The following is an 18216-nucleotide window of genomic DNA, read 5'->3' as shown; positions in this document are numbered from 1 at the left end:
TGCCACTGTTGCCATATATGCAATGTCCTACTGTGTGCCAGGAACTTGACAAAGCCCACCTCTCATCCCTGCAACAACACCGCCAGGTCAGCTCTGCCATGCCTAGAGAGACTGAGGACACCCCCACGTGGGGTGACTTACAACACGATGTCCAGTGGGAGTGCTGATGTAATCACTGCTCACAAGGCAGACCCCTGAGCAAAGCACATCACTGCCTCTTCCTGTCAACTACAGAAACCCACACACTGGGTGTCACTTCATCACAGCTAACGAAAGTGATGCTCAGTGAGCTGATGCGGCACCAGTAACACACATGGGACTCCAACCCCATCAGATCTGACTCCAAAACCTGCAGACACAAGGCTGAAAATGTGTTTATCAAGTGCTTCTGCTGCGGCTTGTCTAGCCATACATCACCCAGAGTGAACAGATTCTGGAAGGCCAGAGAAAGTACAGAGAGCTTGAATGTGGGGCCATTTCTGAGAAGGCTGGTTCCTTACACAGAATCCCAGAGCAGTGTCCCCGTTGTACCCTGTCATTCCAACCTTTTAAAACACTTTTCTTTGGGGGGGTGTTGGGGGAGCAATGTATCACTGTGCAGGTGTGGAGGACAAAGAACCACTTGGAGCTGGTTCTCGCCTTCCACCTTGTGGGTCCTAGGGAATCGAACTTGGGTTGTCAGGCTTGGAGGAAAGTGCTCAACCTGCTGAAGCATCTTGCCTGCCAGCCAAGTCTATATGAGAAATTTACAGGTAGAAAGGTTTCACAGCTGTTTAGTTCAAGTCACGCACTCACCCAGCCAGCCAGTCAAACAGCCATGCATTTAAGTGAACACTTCCTCTGTGCCAGGTACTCAATGGGCTGCTTTCAAGACTGTGATGATGAGGTATGGACACATGCCACAGCATCTGGCTACCCCATCCCCCTTTGATGTGGGTTTTGGGGATCAAACTCCAGTCAGGCTTGCTCACCAAGTCATCCACCAGACCCACATATATGCTCTTCCTCAGTTGTGTGCATCTGACTTCCTTGTACTAGGAGGCCTCCTCTCCACAGCCTTTCCAGATCACTCAGACAACACTGGCTGCTCCTCACCCACTGTCCCACCCTTTTCCTCTCTCTGTCTTACTGCCTCCACGCTTAGATCACGGTAAAAGTCATCTTACCGACTTAAGTGTGCTTCCCCCCACTCCCAAATGCAGGCTGCATTAGACACTACCTCTCCTACTGCTACGATTTCAGTATCAAATGCCCTTCATGAATATTTGCAGAATAAAAGATGAACAGATGACCAAACATGCAGGTCTAAGTTCAGGGAGATCCAGGTGGTTGGGGCACAGAGAATAGGGAAGAAGGCAAGAGGTTTGTAGGGACCAGGCATACGTGCCAGCTTCAAAAGCCCTGTCAAGGAAATGGGAATTTACTCCAAGGGTGACTAGAATGTGAGTTCCTTCAGTCCCAAGACAGGACTGGAAGCAAAGCTTAGAAGCTGAGAGGACTTGAGGTGTCCTCTGATAAGCCCTCACCTCTCCATTTTGTGAGCTGCAAATGCAAACGGGCGTCCCTGCTCAGTGCTTTGGTCTCTGGGAAAGACGACGCATCCTTAGACAAGCTGGGAAGATGGGTGTCAAGACAGCCCCAGGGAATCAAACGAGGTCCAGATGTGATGGTGAGAATATAGAAATGGAGAGGGGGGGCGGGGATGGGACCTCATCCCCCTTCCATCCCAGGAGTGGGGTGGGGTGTGTATCATAGGGATCTGAAACTTGTGTAGGAAACAAGATGACGAAAATCAGGTGCAGCCAAGGAGGTGTAAAGAGGAATTCCCTGGGAGAAGGCTAGAGGAAGACGGGGGCTTCGGGGAGCTGGGGCTGAGCTAAGCACACTGCTAGGAGATACACTGGCAAAGAAGAGAGTGTGATTCTCTCAAACACTCACAGTTGAAACTGGAAGGGTGCATAGAAAAAAAAAAAGGGCGGATGGTGTTACTATGCCAGGAGCTACAGAAGCCAGCGTATCTGACACGGAGTACTGACTGCATCTCAGACTCCTTGCTAAGTAACTGTGTTTAATCCTTGGGAGGGTCTCAAGAACTGTGAGAAACTGACGTGTGAAAAAAACAAGTAATTCTCAAACATGGGGGTGGGTGGGGAAGGGAGCTAGAATCTGAACCCACATCTGAAGGCTGCAGAGACCAAGTCCTGGGAGGAGGTGGTCAAGACAATAGGAATGGAGGGTGGGCTGAGCAGGGGTCTGGAGAGATGGCTCAGAAGTTAGGGGCACTGGCTGCTCTTCCGTAGGACCTGGATTTGATGCCCAGCACCCACAAGGCAGCTCACAACCATCTATAGCTCCAGTTCCAGGGAATCCAACATCTTCTGCTAATTCCAGTGGGCGCCAGGCATACACAGACATACATACAGGCAAAATATCCATACACACAAAATAAAATAAAAATAAAAAAGATAAAGCTACATACAGCAGGAGGTGAGGGGTGCATTGGCCAGTCTAGGTGATGGCTACTGGTATTCTGCCACTCATCTCAACAAGCCATTTATTTCCACGTCCTCAGCCTGATGCCCTCAGCCTTCCCATGGGACAAACCCTCTGCTTTCAGTCCCTGTGGCCCACAGGACTCCACTTTGTCCTGGGGGTGAGGCATGTGTTTTGAAGGGCCAGTGGCATCATCGAGTGCCTTCTCTGGCCACCATGGATGGTGGAGAGCCTCGGTGCGGCTGAGGTCAGCCTGAGGGTACATCTCAGTGCTTCTCGGGCAAGACCCTGGCTCTTCTGCTGGGCTTCAAACAGGATGGCCAGAGCTGAAGAGTGCTACAAGTCCCTCACCCTCAGATCCAGATGTTCCCAGGACCTGCCCAGCCCAGAGCCTGAGAGAATGACAGTCTCTGAGCCCCAAACCAGCTGCTCTAGAGCTAGGCGTATCTTGAACTCTTCAGGGACCTGAACAATAATCCCCATGCCCTCAGAGGCACCTGCAATCAACAGTACTGAGAGATGCCACCGTTCCTAAACACAGTACAGGACAGGAGGTCTGGGTGAGAACTACGAGACAGGAGGCTGCTGCAGGGGTGGAGGGCACAACCACTAATGGGAGGGAGGGTGTCAGTGGACCACCAGACTGGAGGAGAGAGAAGATTCTGTCCTACCCGACAAAACACTGTCACTAACCAAACATCTGAGCATCTTACTCTAGAAACCCGGAACAGTTAATGAGTCTCTGTCTGTTTGGTTGACCATTTCATCTCCCAGGTGGTTAAGGGAAAAACGGTACCATGTCTTTATTCTGACTCAGAAGGCAAGAGTTTTTCCAACTTTTGAAAAAGAAGGAAACTTGAGCAAATATGATGGAATTTTATGAGTTTGTTGGGAGCAAAAAAGGGTGTAATTTTCAGAGAAAATGCTTAAGCAAGAATCCCTTGCAAAACCAGGTATTAACTGTAATTCATTGGTAGAATAGAGATGTCCAAATCTTGAAGTAATTAATCTCCAAAAGTTCTGGACATGTGGCGCTTTCTGTCAGAGCACTCTTTATAGCCAATAGCATTCTATGCTTGTCTTTATTCACTATGGGGACACAGCACTAACATAACCAGACACTACTGAGTCCAGTGGCTCATGTCCATAATCTCTGTACTTCGGAGGCTGAGGCAGGAGGACTACTGTGACTTCAAACAGTCTGGGTTACAAAATGAGATGCTGTGTTTAAAAAACAAACAAACAAACAAACAAAAGATAACCTGACTCTACACAGCAGATCAGTAAACTCCAAAGATGGATAAGATCGACCACCAGCAAAGACGTGTGGGCCAATGCTCACAAGTGGAACACACTTTGCTGCTTATGGGACAATTTGGTGGGATTACATAAAATAAAAAGGGGTGATATTTTGACCCAGCAATCCGAAGAGCTCAAGTGTGAAGAAGAGCTGGTGGAGGGGTTTTGATATAGGACTATTTATAAGAATAGCATTAGGAAACATGCTTCAGAGCCGGCACACACAACAGCACAGCCACATGATAGACACCACACAGTGGACGCCACACTGGTGACAAGTTAAACAGTTACCAGAGTTTGGATGAGGTCTTCATCCCAGAAGTTCACGAATTGGAAGTCTGGTCTCAAATGTGATTGGAGTAAAGGGCAGGGCTTAGTGCCAGGTCAAGGCAATCAGGCCATTGCAGATGCTGCAGCAAAAGTGACTGATACTGGTCTCCCTCTTTCAGGAACTCCCATCATGGTGGCACTTGCCTTTGATACAGTGTAAGTGGTGTGTGTATGGGTGCTCATGGTAGATTCCAAACCACATCACTTAGACGTCAGCCTCCAAAACTGTGAGGTGAGTAAAACTCTTTTCTTTATATATTACTCAGACTTGGGTATTTTGTTATAGCAGCAGAATAAAGACTGATATGGTGATCTATGCCTACTGGTATTAAATAATACGGATGTTCTTGTTTATGCTTTAAAATGACAAGAAAGATGGTCCAATGGGTATGGTGCTTGTTACCAATCCTGACAACCTGAGTTCAATTCCTGGGATGCACATCATGGAAGGAGAGAACAAACTTCCAAAAGTTGTCCTCTGACCTCCAAAGTGGTGCCATGGCATCAGTACACACACACATACACACACACTAAATAAATCAATAAATAAACAAACAAATAAAATGATTTTTTAAAGGTAAGAAAGAAACCTGCATATATCTGTATACATCTATGCCATAAACAGAAAGTTATTTTAAAGGATATCAGTTAACCTAACAGAGATTACCTGGGAATGTGATTTGGAATATCTCTATCCCTTCTACCACAAATAAGAAAATCTGAGAACACACATATGCCAGACTCCATGGATGTGTATCCTAAGCTGCCATGGCACAGGCACCAAGGCATCAGATGCTGGCTAGAGGAGCTTCCAGCCTGGTGAGCTACATGTGTTAGCACTTGTACACTCTCCTAGAAGCACTTGTTCTAGAATGTACTTGAGAGAGATGGCCATCCTGAATACAGCATGAAGAGCAGAATTGAAGCTCTATGGAATTTTTCTAGCCCCCGCCCTGGGAACCCTCCACCAGAACTGACCTCTTCAGTGACGACCGAGACAGCACCTGTGCAGCCTGGTTCATGGCCCTGACCCAGGCGTTCATGTCCTCCAGGGTGTCAGCACTGAAGTAGTACGTTCTCATGCCCGAGTGCTCAGCCTGGGAGCCCGCTGTGGTGGTGCTGTAGATGAGCGCCCTCATTCCTGTGTGCACAGCCTGTAGCAGGAGGACAGACAGGTTAGCACACCTTCTCTCTGGGGGCAAGAAAGAGGGGGAACTTCGGCTATGTTCCCGCTAGATGAAGCCCCAGTGGCGGCCAGTTTGTCTTCACATCTGAAAACTGTCACAGCCCAGATGCCACGTTCTTAGATTGCCAGACTCCAAGACAGAAGTGGCTCAGTTTCCTGGGCTTCGACTGGCATGAAATGTGATGAGTGCCTAAAGCAGCAGCTACTGTCTTTTAAAGACACGGTGGATCTGGGCAGAGCTGACCAACATCTGACTGGAATTCTGCAGTGCTGGTGCATTTGGCCCCTCAAGGCTATCCACTGTGGGAAGCCTAGAAAGAGCAGTGAGTCTGAGGGCTTCCAGCTGGAAACACCACTATATCCTGAGCCTGAGAAGGCAGCGGCCTGCCTCTTAACCTTACAGTTAAAAATCTCACCCCATCTACACAGGAAGATGCTGTAGAAAAGGGAAAATCGTGAAAGTGCCCATCTTGTGGCTCCTGCCCACAATTTAGTCAATTTTTAGTCCCAGCAGCCTGGAGAGGCTAGGACAGACCTGTTTTGCAGGTGAGGCAAATGGATCTGAAGGACTCGGTAACTCTCCCACATGACACATCGGGAAGAGGTTCTTTAGAGCACTTACCATCACCAGACACTGCTTCTTTTACAAACTTCACATGAAAAGGAAACTTCCTGTTTTGCTCACCACCATATACCCAGCCCAGCATATGGTATGTGCTCACTACTGGCTGAATGAATGAATGTGAGTGAAGGGTTGGAACCTTGGTCTAACTCCCAGCCCAGGCTTCTCTGTGTAATGCTCACAGGCCCTATACAAAAATGCAGGTAATTCTGTAATGGAATCTAGGCAGACCCTACCAGTGACCAGTCAGAGGAAACACTTATAAGCTGGGGAGTGGCATGTTTTCAGTATGGATGGACAAATCCTCCCAGAGAAGCCTTCAGCATTTACTTCTCCCCACACTCGACATCCACGTCCCACAGTGCACATTAACTATGGGCCTATTTCTCCCATTAATACGTCTGAGTCTACCTAACTGTGCTTAGGGAGACTGGGCAGACTTTGCCTGCAGCCAAGGTCTCCACAGTGGCAGAAGAAACCTCATGTCCCCACTTTGAATGTCTTAGGTGTCCTTTCGGTCCCCTCTGTTTTAGCAAGCAGGAGCTACAGCAATAAGAACAAGAAGAGACTCGTGCACGCCCTCCCATGTACCAGCAGAATTCCTTAGATAGGTTCTCCTGGACCATGAGGCCAAGAGTCTCTGCACACCACAGAGGGTTCTGGGGTAGTCACTAGCCCATCCGATGCAAATGCAGCAAGGTCTCCAGTGCAGCTGTTCAAAAGAGCAAGTCCCTGCGCTACAAGCATCCTGAGAGCCAGCCTTGTCCAGCAATTAGCCTAGGACACACTTCAAGCATGCAGCCACCACAGGAGTCATGCACGAGCACAGAGCCTTGTTCTCTAGTCGCCGCCAGCAGGCTTGTGCCTAGCTGCTCACCTGAAGACCAGGTTCTCAGCTGTAGTCTGCCTGTGCTGAGGCAATCAGATGCTCTGACTGTAAGGGTAATGAAGATACAAGTTCCTTTGAATCTGGCCCAGTGACCTAAACTCAAAGTGCTCTGTGCCTGAGGAGGCATCCGTGGTCCAGCAAGAGGCTCTGGGGATGGTCCCTTCCTCTCAGCTCCACGTTCCTCAGCTAGCACAACCCTATAAGGCAACTTTATGTGACTGAACAGAAACCAGACTACACCGGAAGGAAACTAGGATGAGAGTGAGGGAGCATCTACCTCAGAAACAACCTGCCCCAGAACACGGCTGTGCTAACACGATACTAAGAAGGAAGCCCAGATCTTCCCTCCTCAAACCCCAAGATCAGATTTCAGGACAACAAGAACCTACATGGGTAATAAAGGAGCATGCAAAGGCCACCAACTGACTGACAGATTCTCAAGTGTACTTCCCCCACAATAATTCGCCATCTATTGAGTGTTTACCATGTGGGAAGCACTGTACTAGAAGGCAGAGGGACAGCCTTACATGAGGCCACGGCCACTCACAAACATCACTCACAAACGCCCGTGGATGAGTGCTGCAGTGTAACTATCATTGTCGAACTGATAGGTGCTATCAAGAGGTTCAGGGGCTGCAGAGATGGCTCGGTGGGCAAAACACTTGTTCTGCAGGCATGAGGACCTGAATGCCTAGAACCCACAGAAAGCCACACATGGCTCTATCTATAACCCCACTGTCCGGCATTGGGGGGAAGAGACAAGTGGATCCCCAGAGCTCACTAGACACTACCCTGGTCAAAATGGTGCACTTCTGGTTCAGTGAGAGACCCTGTCTCAAACAATATGGAGAGAGGAAGACACCTGTGGTCCTGCTCTGGCCTCTGGATGTGGACACGTGCATACTTACTGTAGCCACCATATACACACATTCACACACACACACACACACACACACACACACACACACACACACACACACACGACCCTGTCTCAGACAATAAGGAGGACAGTGAGAGAGGAGGACACCTGACCTGGACTCATGTGAGAATAGACATTCAAGCTGCCTTCCTCCTGACAGGCAACTCCTGGATAAGAGGAAAAGACTCTCAGACCCCAAAAAGCAAAATCACTTAGTGTACACCTTCACAGGTGAGGCCAGCATGGCCGCCTCAGGGGAGCAAAGGGAAGGGTAGTACATGCTGCCAGGGCGGGGTCCTCAGGCCTTGCAGGTCACATTAGGGGTTTGTGTTCAGTTAAAGATCAATGAAAAGCTACTGAGGGAACCAAGCTGGGGCTGCAAAAGGATGTGATCAGATCTTGGAAAGACCACTGGCTGAAGTACAGAGGAGGAGTGAGGACACATGGGCATCTACCTCACACCCAACCATGAAGTGTGAAAGTAAACTGCACACAGCCACTCCACAGGCTGTCTCTCCTGGTCCCCAGTGATTTACCCCCAGTGATACTCAACCCCAATGTGGCAGTTTGAATGAAAAGCATCCCCCATGGGTTCCGGTATTTGAACACTCAGCTCCTAAGTGCTGCTGTCTGATGAGGTTCAGGTGGTGCAGCCTTGCTGGAGGAAGAAAGCTCCTGGGGGTGGGCTTTGAGATTAAAAACCTGGAGCTTCTGCCAGGTCCCCCTCTCTGGTTTGTGCTCACAGTTTAAATGTGAGCTCTCGGCTTCCACTTCTGCGGCCCTGCCTGTCACACCTCCCTGCCCCGATGAACTCATCCCTCTGGAACTGTAACCCAAAACAAACCCTTTCCTCCGTAACTTGCTTCTGGTCATGGTGTCTATCACAGCAACAGAAAGGGGAAGACTTAGAAGCCATTGAACAAAATGATTTCAGAGCAGTTCCTGAGCTACAGAATAGAAGGGGCTGAACTTCATGGCTGGGGTGATGACCTTTTTTTTAAAAGAAAAATTAAAAAAAAAAAAAAAAAAGCTGGGCAGTAGTGGTGCACACCTTTAATCCCAGCACTTGGGAGGCAGAGGCAGGCGGATCTCTGTGAGTTCGAGGCCAACATGGGCTACAGAGTGAGTTCTAGGAAAGGCGCAAAGCTACACAGAGAAACCCTGTCTCGGAAAAAAAAAAAAAAAAAAGATAGTGGCTACAGTACATCAATAGGCTATGTAGACCAGACCAGGCTGGCCTTCACTCACAGAGTGCCTGCCTCTTTCTCCTGGATACCAGGATGACAGGTGTGGGCCCACCATGCTTGGCCATAATTTTATTCTTAAGTCACTTACACCTTGTTATCCTGAGCCTCCTAACTTCCTTTCCCACTCCCCCAAGGGAGCTGCGTCCATGAAGGTGTTCCTGAGAACACTGTTTCTTAAGATGACTGACTGACTGAGGAAGGACAATACCTTAAAGGAATACTTGCGGCTTATGCGATCCTCCGGGGCCACAGGGGAGATGACGTAGCTGGGTAGAGGGATGCTCCCGAGAACTGCTTCTTCTCGGCTGTCTTTGGATGGAAAAACACATGAGAACAACATCTGGGAATCCTGTCCAGGCCGCATCTCTGCAGCCTGCACTGTCTCCTTCCCTTGTACCAAATGCTTTCCAGCACCTCTGCACTAACGGGACCACAGAAGTTGAGGCCCATGGGCACTTTCCCCGAGGGCAGAGAAAGCACGAGAGCAGTACTTCTGTTCTACCCTTCCTCCACCTTCATTCACCAGCCACCCATCACTGCAGAGTGACAGAATTAGCCCTGCTGCTCTTCCACTCGAGACACACATGCCTCTCCACCAGACACAACATTAAGCCCCATGTCCCCGCCCTTTTGTGACAGCCCTTGCATCTGGCCCTCTCCCACCTCTTCAGTCTCATCTCCTAGGATAATCCCTATGCAAGCTTCATCCAGCCCACACAGATGTGTCTGTCCTTCCACCTCCTTCTGCATCTAGAACTTTCCTCAAGTGTGTCTTCTGCTCCCACGAAGACAAAGCACTACCCACCCTTAAAAGTCAAATACAAATCCTAAGTCTTCTAAAACATCTTCCCAGAATTCCCAAAGACAAGCACTTGCTATTTCCCCTGAAGAACCTATGGACTTCGGTGTCTTCAAAAGCACTCAGCAGAGTCTACACTTGTCCTTCTCTTCTGTATTTTGAGATTCCACACTGCCTAGTCCCTGGCTTTATACAGACCTCCATAAATGCTCAAGTGCCCTGTCCAGTGCCACAGGAGAAACCCAGAGAGGGTGTTTCCACTGCCTCCAGCTCTCCAGGGGCCTCCAAGGTAACCTACGTCCAAGTGGGGCAAAACCCATGTGACTCTGGGTCTCGAGACCATAACTGACTCTTACTTGAATTCAACAACTTGAACTTCTGGGGCCTAGATGGGTAAAGCTGAAGTCACCAGCCATACACACCAGAGAACATTCTTGCTAGGCAACAGTTAGCTCAGGCCACTGCTCCAGCAACGAGATCTGAGAAAGCTCCCATTTGGACTCCCTCACCAGTCTCTCTAGCACAAAGAACTCTTGGTGCTCTGAGACTCCAGCTCACCTTTATAATAAAACAAACAGTAATCAGCGAGCACAAACCACCGTCTTTTCCACAGCCTCATCCCGGAGCTGTCCTGCAAAGCACAGAGAATCAGTCAGGGCACTCCACCCCTCCACTCATGTAAAACCGCTCCCGGAGCCACGCCTGCCCACAGCCACTCCTTTACATTGTTACTTTTTTTTTTTTTTAAGATTGATTTTTGGGGCTAGAGAGATGGCTCAGCAGTTAAGAGTACCAATTGCTCTTCCAGAGGACCTAGGCTCAATTTCTAGAACCCAGATGGCAACTCACAACCACCTGTAATTGGAGTTTCAGGGGATCTAATATCCTTTTCTCGTCTCCACAAGTACCAGGCATGCACATGGTGCACAAATATACATGCAGGAAAGATGCCCATGCACTTAAAATAAATTTACACATTTAAATGTATTTAACACCCCCATCTGTGTGTGCATGTGTATGTATGTGTCCATCCACAGGGGCCAGAAGAGGGTGTCAGATCCCCTGGAGCTAGAGTTATAGGCCATTGTGAGTCACTGATATGGGTGCTAAGAACTGACCTCAGGTCCTCTGCTCTTACCCAGTGAGCCAATTTTTCAGCTCTCTCTCTCTCTCTCTCTCTCTCTCTCTCTCTCTCTCTCTCTCTCTCTCTCTCTCTCTCTCTCGGCAGGGTTTCCCTGTGTAACCCTGGCTGTCTAGGAACTCATTCTGTAGATCAAGCTGGCCTCAGACTCAGATCCACTTGCTTCTGCTTCCTGAGTGCTGGGATTAAAGACATGTGCCACCACGCCTCTTTCATTTTTCTTTTGCTCTCTTTTATTTTGTTTGTAATGAGATGGTCTCATGTAGCCCAGGCTGGCCTCAAATGCACTACATAGCTGAGGATGACGTTGAACTTCTAATCCTTCACTTCCACCTGCCGAGTGTTGGGATTATAGGTGTGCTGTTCACACCACACGTGGTTTACGTGGTCCTGTGATCCAGTCTAGGACTTGTGCTTGCCCTGCATGCAATCCACCAACTGAGCCACAAATCTGGTCCCCATATTCTCTCCCTCTTTCAATAAACCAATGAACATCTTATTGAATAGCTACTCTTTGACCAGGACATTAAACTTAGACTAACTGATGGCTTAGATTTCCTCCCTCTTTCAATGACTATCTTACTGAATAGCTACTCTTTAAATAGACATTAACTTCAACTCACTGATGGTTTATCGCAGGAAGTAAGGTTTTCTGGTCTCCTAGGAACAAATTATTATAACCCATTTACTTCTAGAAAGGAAAGTTCAAAAATAGAAGTTAACTACTGATAACTATTAAAAATGAAGTGTTTTGGTTTTGTTTTAGGATCTAGGCCATAAAATATCTTCATTCATTCTGATTAGAAAGTGAATTTACATAGTATTGAATAATTTTAAGTTAGGTAATTGAAATAAAGCTCTCAGCTAACCAATTCCATTCTCTACCACAGGACTGGTTTTGTTGTTTTCTTTCCAGACAATGTAAAGGTGTGAATTCTCTTTGCAATCAAATTTTCTCATAACAGAAGTAGAAAACAAACAAACAAAAAAACTTGGTCACAAGGAAAATAGCAATGTTAGATGCCAGTTTCTCCAATGCCTAGGAGACTCTCAGAGTTGGGTTTAGCTGGTTAAACATCTTTCCTTGAAGCTGGAAAGATAGCTTAGTGGTCAAGAGCACTTGCTGCTCCTGCAGGGGACATAGGTTCAGGTCTCAGAATCACGTGACAGCTCACAATGTCTGTACTCCAGTTACAAGGGATGAGATGCCCTTTTCTGGCCATGATCACCATGAGCATGGTACACATACATACATGCAAGCAAAATATTCATACACATAAAAATAAAGTCTTTTCCTACTCAGAAGTTTTTGATAGGCTTGAAATAAAATAGAAGAACAGTTTCCAACCCTAAACATGACATGAAGCTTGTTTGCCATGCATTCCCATCCCCCAACGCATACTAAAGTACCAAAACCAAATTAACTTGATGTTGTCATCTGATGGTCAGTTTTATAACGTGCAAACTGGCAAATGATTTCTACAGTCTAGATAGCATTTGCTTCCCTTTTACTGGTAGGCTTTTAGCTATCCTCCATATATGGTTCAAATGCCACTTTCTGGGGGAAGCTTCCTGGGCTGTGCAAACACAGATCTTCCTTCTGCTAGGAGTCTGCAATGCTCTGAACAGACCCATCATGGAAGCAGAGCAGCAAAAGGGTGGGAGGTGGGAAGAATTATTCACAGTCCTTTCCCTCTCCTGCCACATTTCCAACCAGTGTCCTTATTTAACAGGGCAAGCCAGATTGGAGAATTACTCAGAGAGAGAGACATGCAAGTAAAAAGACCAGAGCTATGAAAGGAGACATGTGACCAGAGGCAGAGGACAGGATCTGGAACTTCTCTTCCACAAGAAGGGGCCTCTGGAACCCCTCCTATACAGTGTAAAATGCAAAGCCCTCCTCACAAACGCTCTCAAGTGGGCTTCATTCCTCCTGGAGTTTGACTGGCTTTTGTAGATGGTGGTAGGTGACAGACTGGGGATGGGTGACAGTGTGATGTGAAAGATGGCTTCTTTGTTTCCCTCTGCATGTGATGAGTTCCTCAGGGAACCTATTTGTCTCTTCACACATGCTGTGTGAGCCCCACAAAACATGGCACAGACATGAGGAGTAAATGAATGAAGAAATGGCAAGGAGAAAAGGAAGGGGCCAAGGAGACATAGTTCTGGACTTAGGAGCTCGGAGCTGGCTGGAAGACCAGAGACAAAGCAATGAGGGTGGTATCGGGGTAATGAAGATGAAGGATAGCCTCAAGAGACGGGCTAAACAGACGTGGGAACAGAAGGAGTAGGTGATGGTGCTGAGGTCTCTTCCCCGCACACCTGAGAGGTAAGTGATGGCTCCTTATTACTAACATCCAGGAAAAGTGGCTGGAGAGAGGGTGGAGCAAGGAGCAAGTGGTGAACTTGGCAGATTTGGATTTCCACACACTAGGGAGCTAGCCATACATCCCAGGCGAGGAAAAGATACCATTTGTAGCCAAACGGTAACAAAGGCACTAGCACTAGGAAGACAGGTGCTGGCCGACCGACTCATCCACTCCCACTATGGCCTGGGCTCCAAAACACAGCCCTCTCTCCTTCATCTCCATCACCCCACACCCCATTGACCAACCCCAGGTCACCAAGAGCACCAGGGGCCAAAGTGGTGAAGTGGTTTTGGGGAGAGAAGCTGCAACCCTTGAGCAAACAGCTCACTCATAAACAATGAACAGGTCATTGGGCACAGTGGGCAGAGCCCACCTGCCCCAAACAAATTCGGGAACAAGAAGTTTCTCTAGCTATTCACAGCTTCCCCGGGCTGAAGGAAAGAGAAGCAAGCAAGATCCATTCTCCCACCTCACTCCCACCTCAGCCTCCTCACCTGCTTGTGCAGCCAGCCCCTCACCACCACCGGGACATTGAGGTTCCTCCGAATGGCCTGGTCTCTCTTCCCAAAGCTGTGCACTTTACTGCTGGACTTGATGATCTAGAAAAAGCAAGCCTCGGTTCTAGCAGCAGGGACTTAGAGGGGCACACACATGCTTGTGCGTTAGGAGGGCTGTTGGTGGTCTCTGGCATCCTTTAAGTGACAGCACCTTCTCTCACCGCGGGCCCTTGGTCACAGCATCCCTCCCAGTCAAACAGCAAGCCCCGGATACAGCAAACTTCTCAACTGGTTCACACAGAGAGAAGTTAAGGGATTTTCCCATTAACGTTAAGACCTGCTGCCTTGGCATTCCGGAATGAAGCCACTTTTCAGTCCCTGACTTTGTCAGTACCCAATACTTGGTCCATCAATCTGGTTTACCTGTCTAAGTCAGAGATCCTACATTTTGAACAAAAATTTCTGGACATTTCCCTTCCTCAAGCCTGTCTGTCGCTGAAACCTACCAGGATCTAACACCATGCCCACGTGAACTGAGGTGTTACTTTCTGAGTACATGCCAGGACAGTGAAGAATGCACTCAAGGAGCTAGACACCAGTCTTGGTCTATCAGCAACCACCTGTTTCCTTGGACAAGGGCCACAACCTCTCTTGGGCTTCATTTCCTGATCTGTAATTTTAGGGGAGCATTTCTTATAGGTATACCCCACAAAGCTGTGATAATCAAATGGACTTCTGGTTACAAAAGGGCTTGGAAAAATATAGAAGGGACAGGAAGAACCCAGTGACCAGGGGCTCACCTTGGGTCCAGGCTTGGCCTCCAGGGTGGACGTGGTCCCAGCCGTGGATGTCTCACTGACCATGCTGGACGGTCTTTGGTTTCTCTCTTGCTTCGACATGTGTGGGTGTGGTCTGCAGGGAGGTGCAGGGGAATCCAGTGAGTATGTGCCCAGCTGCGGAGTGGGAAGTCCAGTCTATGACCTGTCCCAAGCTGGAGCTGGTTGCTTGGCCTCAGAACAACTCAGGTCCCATTTTTTGGAGGCTGTCTGCTCCCAGATTGTAGACAGAGGCCACAAAACCCACCTGTCCCTGTGCTTCAGGGAACCAAAAGATAGCAGATGGACACACCAGCAGCACAGCCAGACATTCCAGAAAAGGGTGCGCACCGCATTCACTGTCTGTGGTCCTAAGGTGCCCACACTCATTCTCCTACTAGGGTGTCCCTGGCAACTGCTCAAGGCACACAATACTCTTAACAGAAGGAGAGAGTCATCATACCCTACACACATACACCTCCACTTCCCCGACTCCCAAAAGAAGCTGTTTATAATTAGTAACAAGAAATCACTTGCGCACATATCCACACCCCCAGATATACACAGAGAATGCTTACATAAACGCCAGTGGGGCTTGCCTCCCAAAATAGACTACTCAACAAAGAGTCCTATTCTGGGAACACTCCATTTGCCCCAAAATAGAGCCACTGGAGATATTAACCCCCAGTACCATGACTGGATAGCAGGGAGTCATGAAGTATACGTGAGACCACTGTAAGGAACCCTAGTGCTTCCCCATCAGCATCCCAGCCACATGGACTTCCTGCCGAGAGGCTCTGGGAGGACCAGAGCTTGGTGTACTACTCTAAAGAGATGTGGAAGAACATCCTTCTCACCCGCCTTACAAGAAACCCATATCTGTACCAGTCTTTCCTACACAAAAGTGTCAATGACTCCATCCAAGCTCAATACCTATCCTTGAACAGTATGATGCATGATGTCAAGACCCTGCCGGCTCCACAGTCTATAGGCTGTCCCTGAGCAGGAAGCAGAAACCATGGTGTTCCTTGGCTGCATTTCGTCTGCTGCTCCAATAGGCAGCAGGATCCAGGCAGGTGATTAGCACGCAGACTACAAAAAATATATTGAGGCTTCCTGCTTCAGGAGTTAAGAAAAATTACTTCAGAGGACTTAGCTGGGACCCTGAAAAGATGGAGTTAGAAGATTCAGGCCAGACGAAGCTGAAAAGAAAAGTACTCAAAATGTCTCACATCACTTACTTTTACAGGGTGTGATGGAAAAATTCTAGTCTTCACCTAGAGATACCATGCTCCCTTCAGGTACTACCATTGCTCAAAGGACATGGATCCTTGTAGTGCTCTGGGTCACCACACCAAGACTGCCCCAGGAGAGGACTTCTCTGCAGAAGTGTGTGGCTGCTATGCCGCCTCCTCTGTAGCAGGCATCAGCTTCCCAGTGGGTCAGCCCCATGAGATGCTCAGCAGTGGCAGACCAGGCAAGCTGGCTGACTCCATATCAGCCAGGCTCATCCAGGAGCCCTGCCCACGGCTTCCATCCCAGCCAAAATGTTGTTACTGCTCCCTGCTCAGATGGGGAATGTCCCCAGGCTTGGCCTCTCCCTTGGCAGAGGCTAGGGTAGCAAAATCACAGTTTGGGGTTGGGAAGAGGCTCTGTGAGGCTATCTTGTCCTATCTTGCTTCTAAGCAGGACAACCAACTATCTTCCCAGGACCTGCTCCTGCCCAGCTTTCCAGAGAGAGGGACAAGGAAGGAAAACTCTTGGGTTGCCTGTTAGGGTGGTTATATCTCTCCACTGAAATCTAAGACCCAGCGGGTAGGTGAGACAGGATAAAGGTGCTTGTTTCCAAGTCTAAGGACCTGAGTTCAATACCTGGGACATACATGGTAAAAGAGAGAACCAATTCCTACTAGCTGTCCTCTGACCTACACAGACACACAGACACACACACAAATTCAAGATATAAGCGCCGATCTCACAAAAGGTTTATCTGTGACTTAAGTTCAATTGATTTTCCTTTGAGATACTAATAGAAACATTGTAGGATATTAAAGAAAATACAAAAAATAGCTGAATGGTGAAGGGAGAAGGGGGATCCCCCATAGTCCTGCTACCCAGAGCAAATATATTTTAACATTTATTTATGCCTGTCCTTTCTGATATGATTGCTTTGATTTTGGGGGCATTGTTTTGTTTGTTTGCTTGTTTTTTTTTTCTCTGTATCTGTGATGTGTTCATGATCTTATTTATACCCAATGTTTTAAACTATTTTAACATTCAAGATACAGTGACACACACCTTTAATCCCAGCACTCAGGAGGCAGAGGCAGGTGGATCTCTGTGAATTCAAAGCCAGCAGGGTCTATATGGTGAGTTCCAGGACAGCTAGAGCCACATAGTGAAACCTTCTCTCAGAAAAAACAAAAACAAAAAACAAAAACATGTACACACACTCATACACTTTAATATAAACATTTTCCCCATCACTTTTTTTTGGAGGGGAAGGGTGGAGACAGGGTTTCTCTGTGTAACTGCCCTGGCTGTCCTCAAACTCACAGAGACCCACATGACTCTGCCTCCTGAGTGCCCCATCACTTTTAAATTATCCAAATCATCTTAAATAAACATGACAGTCTTTATTGACAGCTCCCTCCTGCCCTCTCTACAGGACAAAGAAAAAGACTATATGGATTTGTGGCTGGCCCAAGAAACCTAGAATGAGCGAGCACTTTGTGGTGATATTGTGTTCCCCAAAATATTATGCACCCTAATAAACTTAACTGGGGTCAGAGAACAGAACAGCCACTAGGTATAGAGGCCAGAAAATGGTGGCACACACGCCTTTAATCCTAGCATTCCAGAGGCAGAGATCTGTCTGGATCTCTGTGAGTTCACAGCCACACTGGAAATAGTCAGGCATGGTGACTCAGGCCTTTAATCTCAGGAAGCGATGGCAGGAAGCAGAAAGGTATAAAAGGCGTGAGGACCAGGAACTAGGGTCGGTTAAACTTTCAGGCTTTCGAGAAGCAGTTCAGTTGAGATCCATTTGGATAAGGACACAGAGGCTTCCAGTCTGAGGAAACAGGATCAGCTGAGGAATTGCGAGGTGAGGAAGCTGTGGCTTGTTCTGCTTCTCTGATCTTCCAGCGTTGACCCCAGTACCTGGCTCCAGGTTTGTTTTTTTATTAATAAGACCTTTTAAGATTTGTGCTACAGCACTTTGCCATTTCTTAGCCTTAGTCTGGCCATCTTACCTTTACCCCTGGCTATGGGTGCTAGCTGGCTGGGAGTTCTCTTAGCCAATAGCATGAGGAGAAAGACAAAACTTGGTCACAGGTTTGGTGAAAGGAGGACAGAGCTCCTGCTGAAGGAGCCAGCTATAGAGAGATCTTGTTTGGAGAAAGACTGGTTATAGACACAACGCTGACCTCTAAGAAACAGTGAGAGGCAGGGGAGGAAAGGAAAACCCCAAATTTGCCATAGAGAGGTGACTATGTTGACTACTAACATTGCAGGAAAGATCCCCATTCAATCAACAGCCTTCAGTGTTATATGCAGCCTGACCCAGCTCTCTGAAAGAACAAGACACACACATCCAAGACAAGGCTGG

At 48.0% G+C, this 18216-nt stretch overlaps 1 protein-coding gene across 2 annotated transcripts in view; it reads right to left on the bottom strand.

The window, feature by feature from the left end:
- The window catches only part of Plekha7 (pleckstrin homology domain containing A7), a 191768-nt gene that overhangs the window by 45546 nt on the left and 128006 nt on the right, over nt 1-18216 (bottom strand). For both annotated transcript variants that reach the window (XM_059268390.1, XM_059268399.1), the window contains exons 5-9: nt 14592-14703; nt 13789-13893; nt 10343-10415; nt 9194-9294; nt 5101-5276 (exon numbers count right to left, since the gene is read on the bottom strand). In XM_059268390.1, coding sequence (XP_059124373.1) covers nt 5101-5276; nt 9194-9294; nt 10343-10415; nt 13789-13893; nt 14592-14703 — 567 coding nt within the window. The remainder of the gene's footprint in view (nt 1-5100; nt 5277-9193; nt 9295-10342; nt 10416-13788; nt 13894-14591; nt 14704-18216) is intronic.

The sequence above is a fragment of the Peromyscus eremicus genome, chromosome 1 (genome assembly GCF_949786415.1).
Source record: "Peromyscus eremicus chromosome 1, PerEre_H2_v1, whole genome shotgun sequence".
NCBI classification, from domain to species: Eukaryota; Metazoa; Chordata; class Mammalia; order Rodentia; family Cricetidae; genus Peromyscus; species Peromyscus eremicus.
This window is presented reverse-complemented; position numbering and strand designations above follow the sequence as displayed.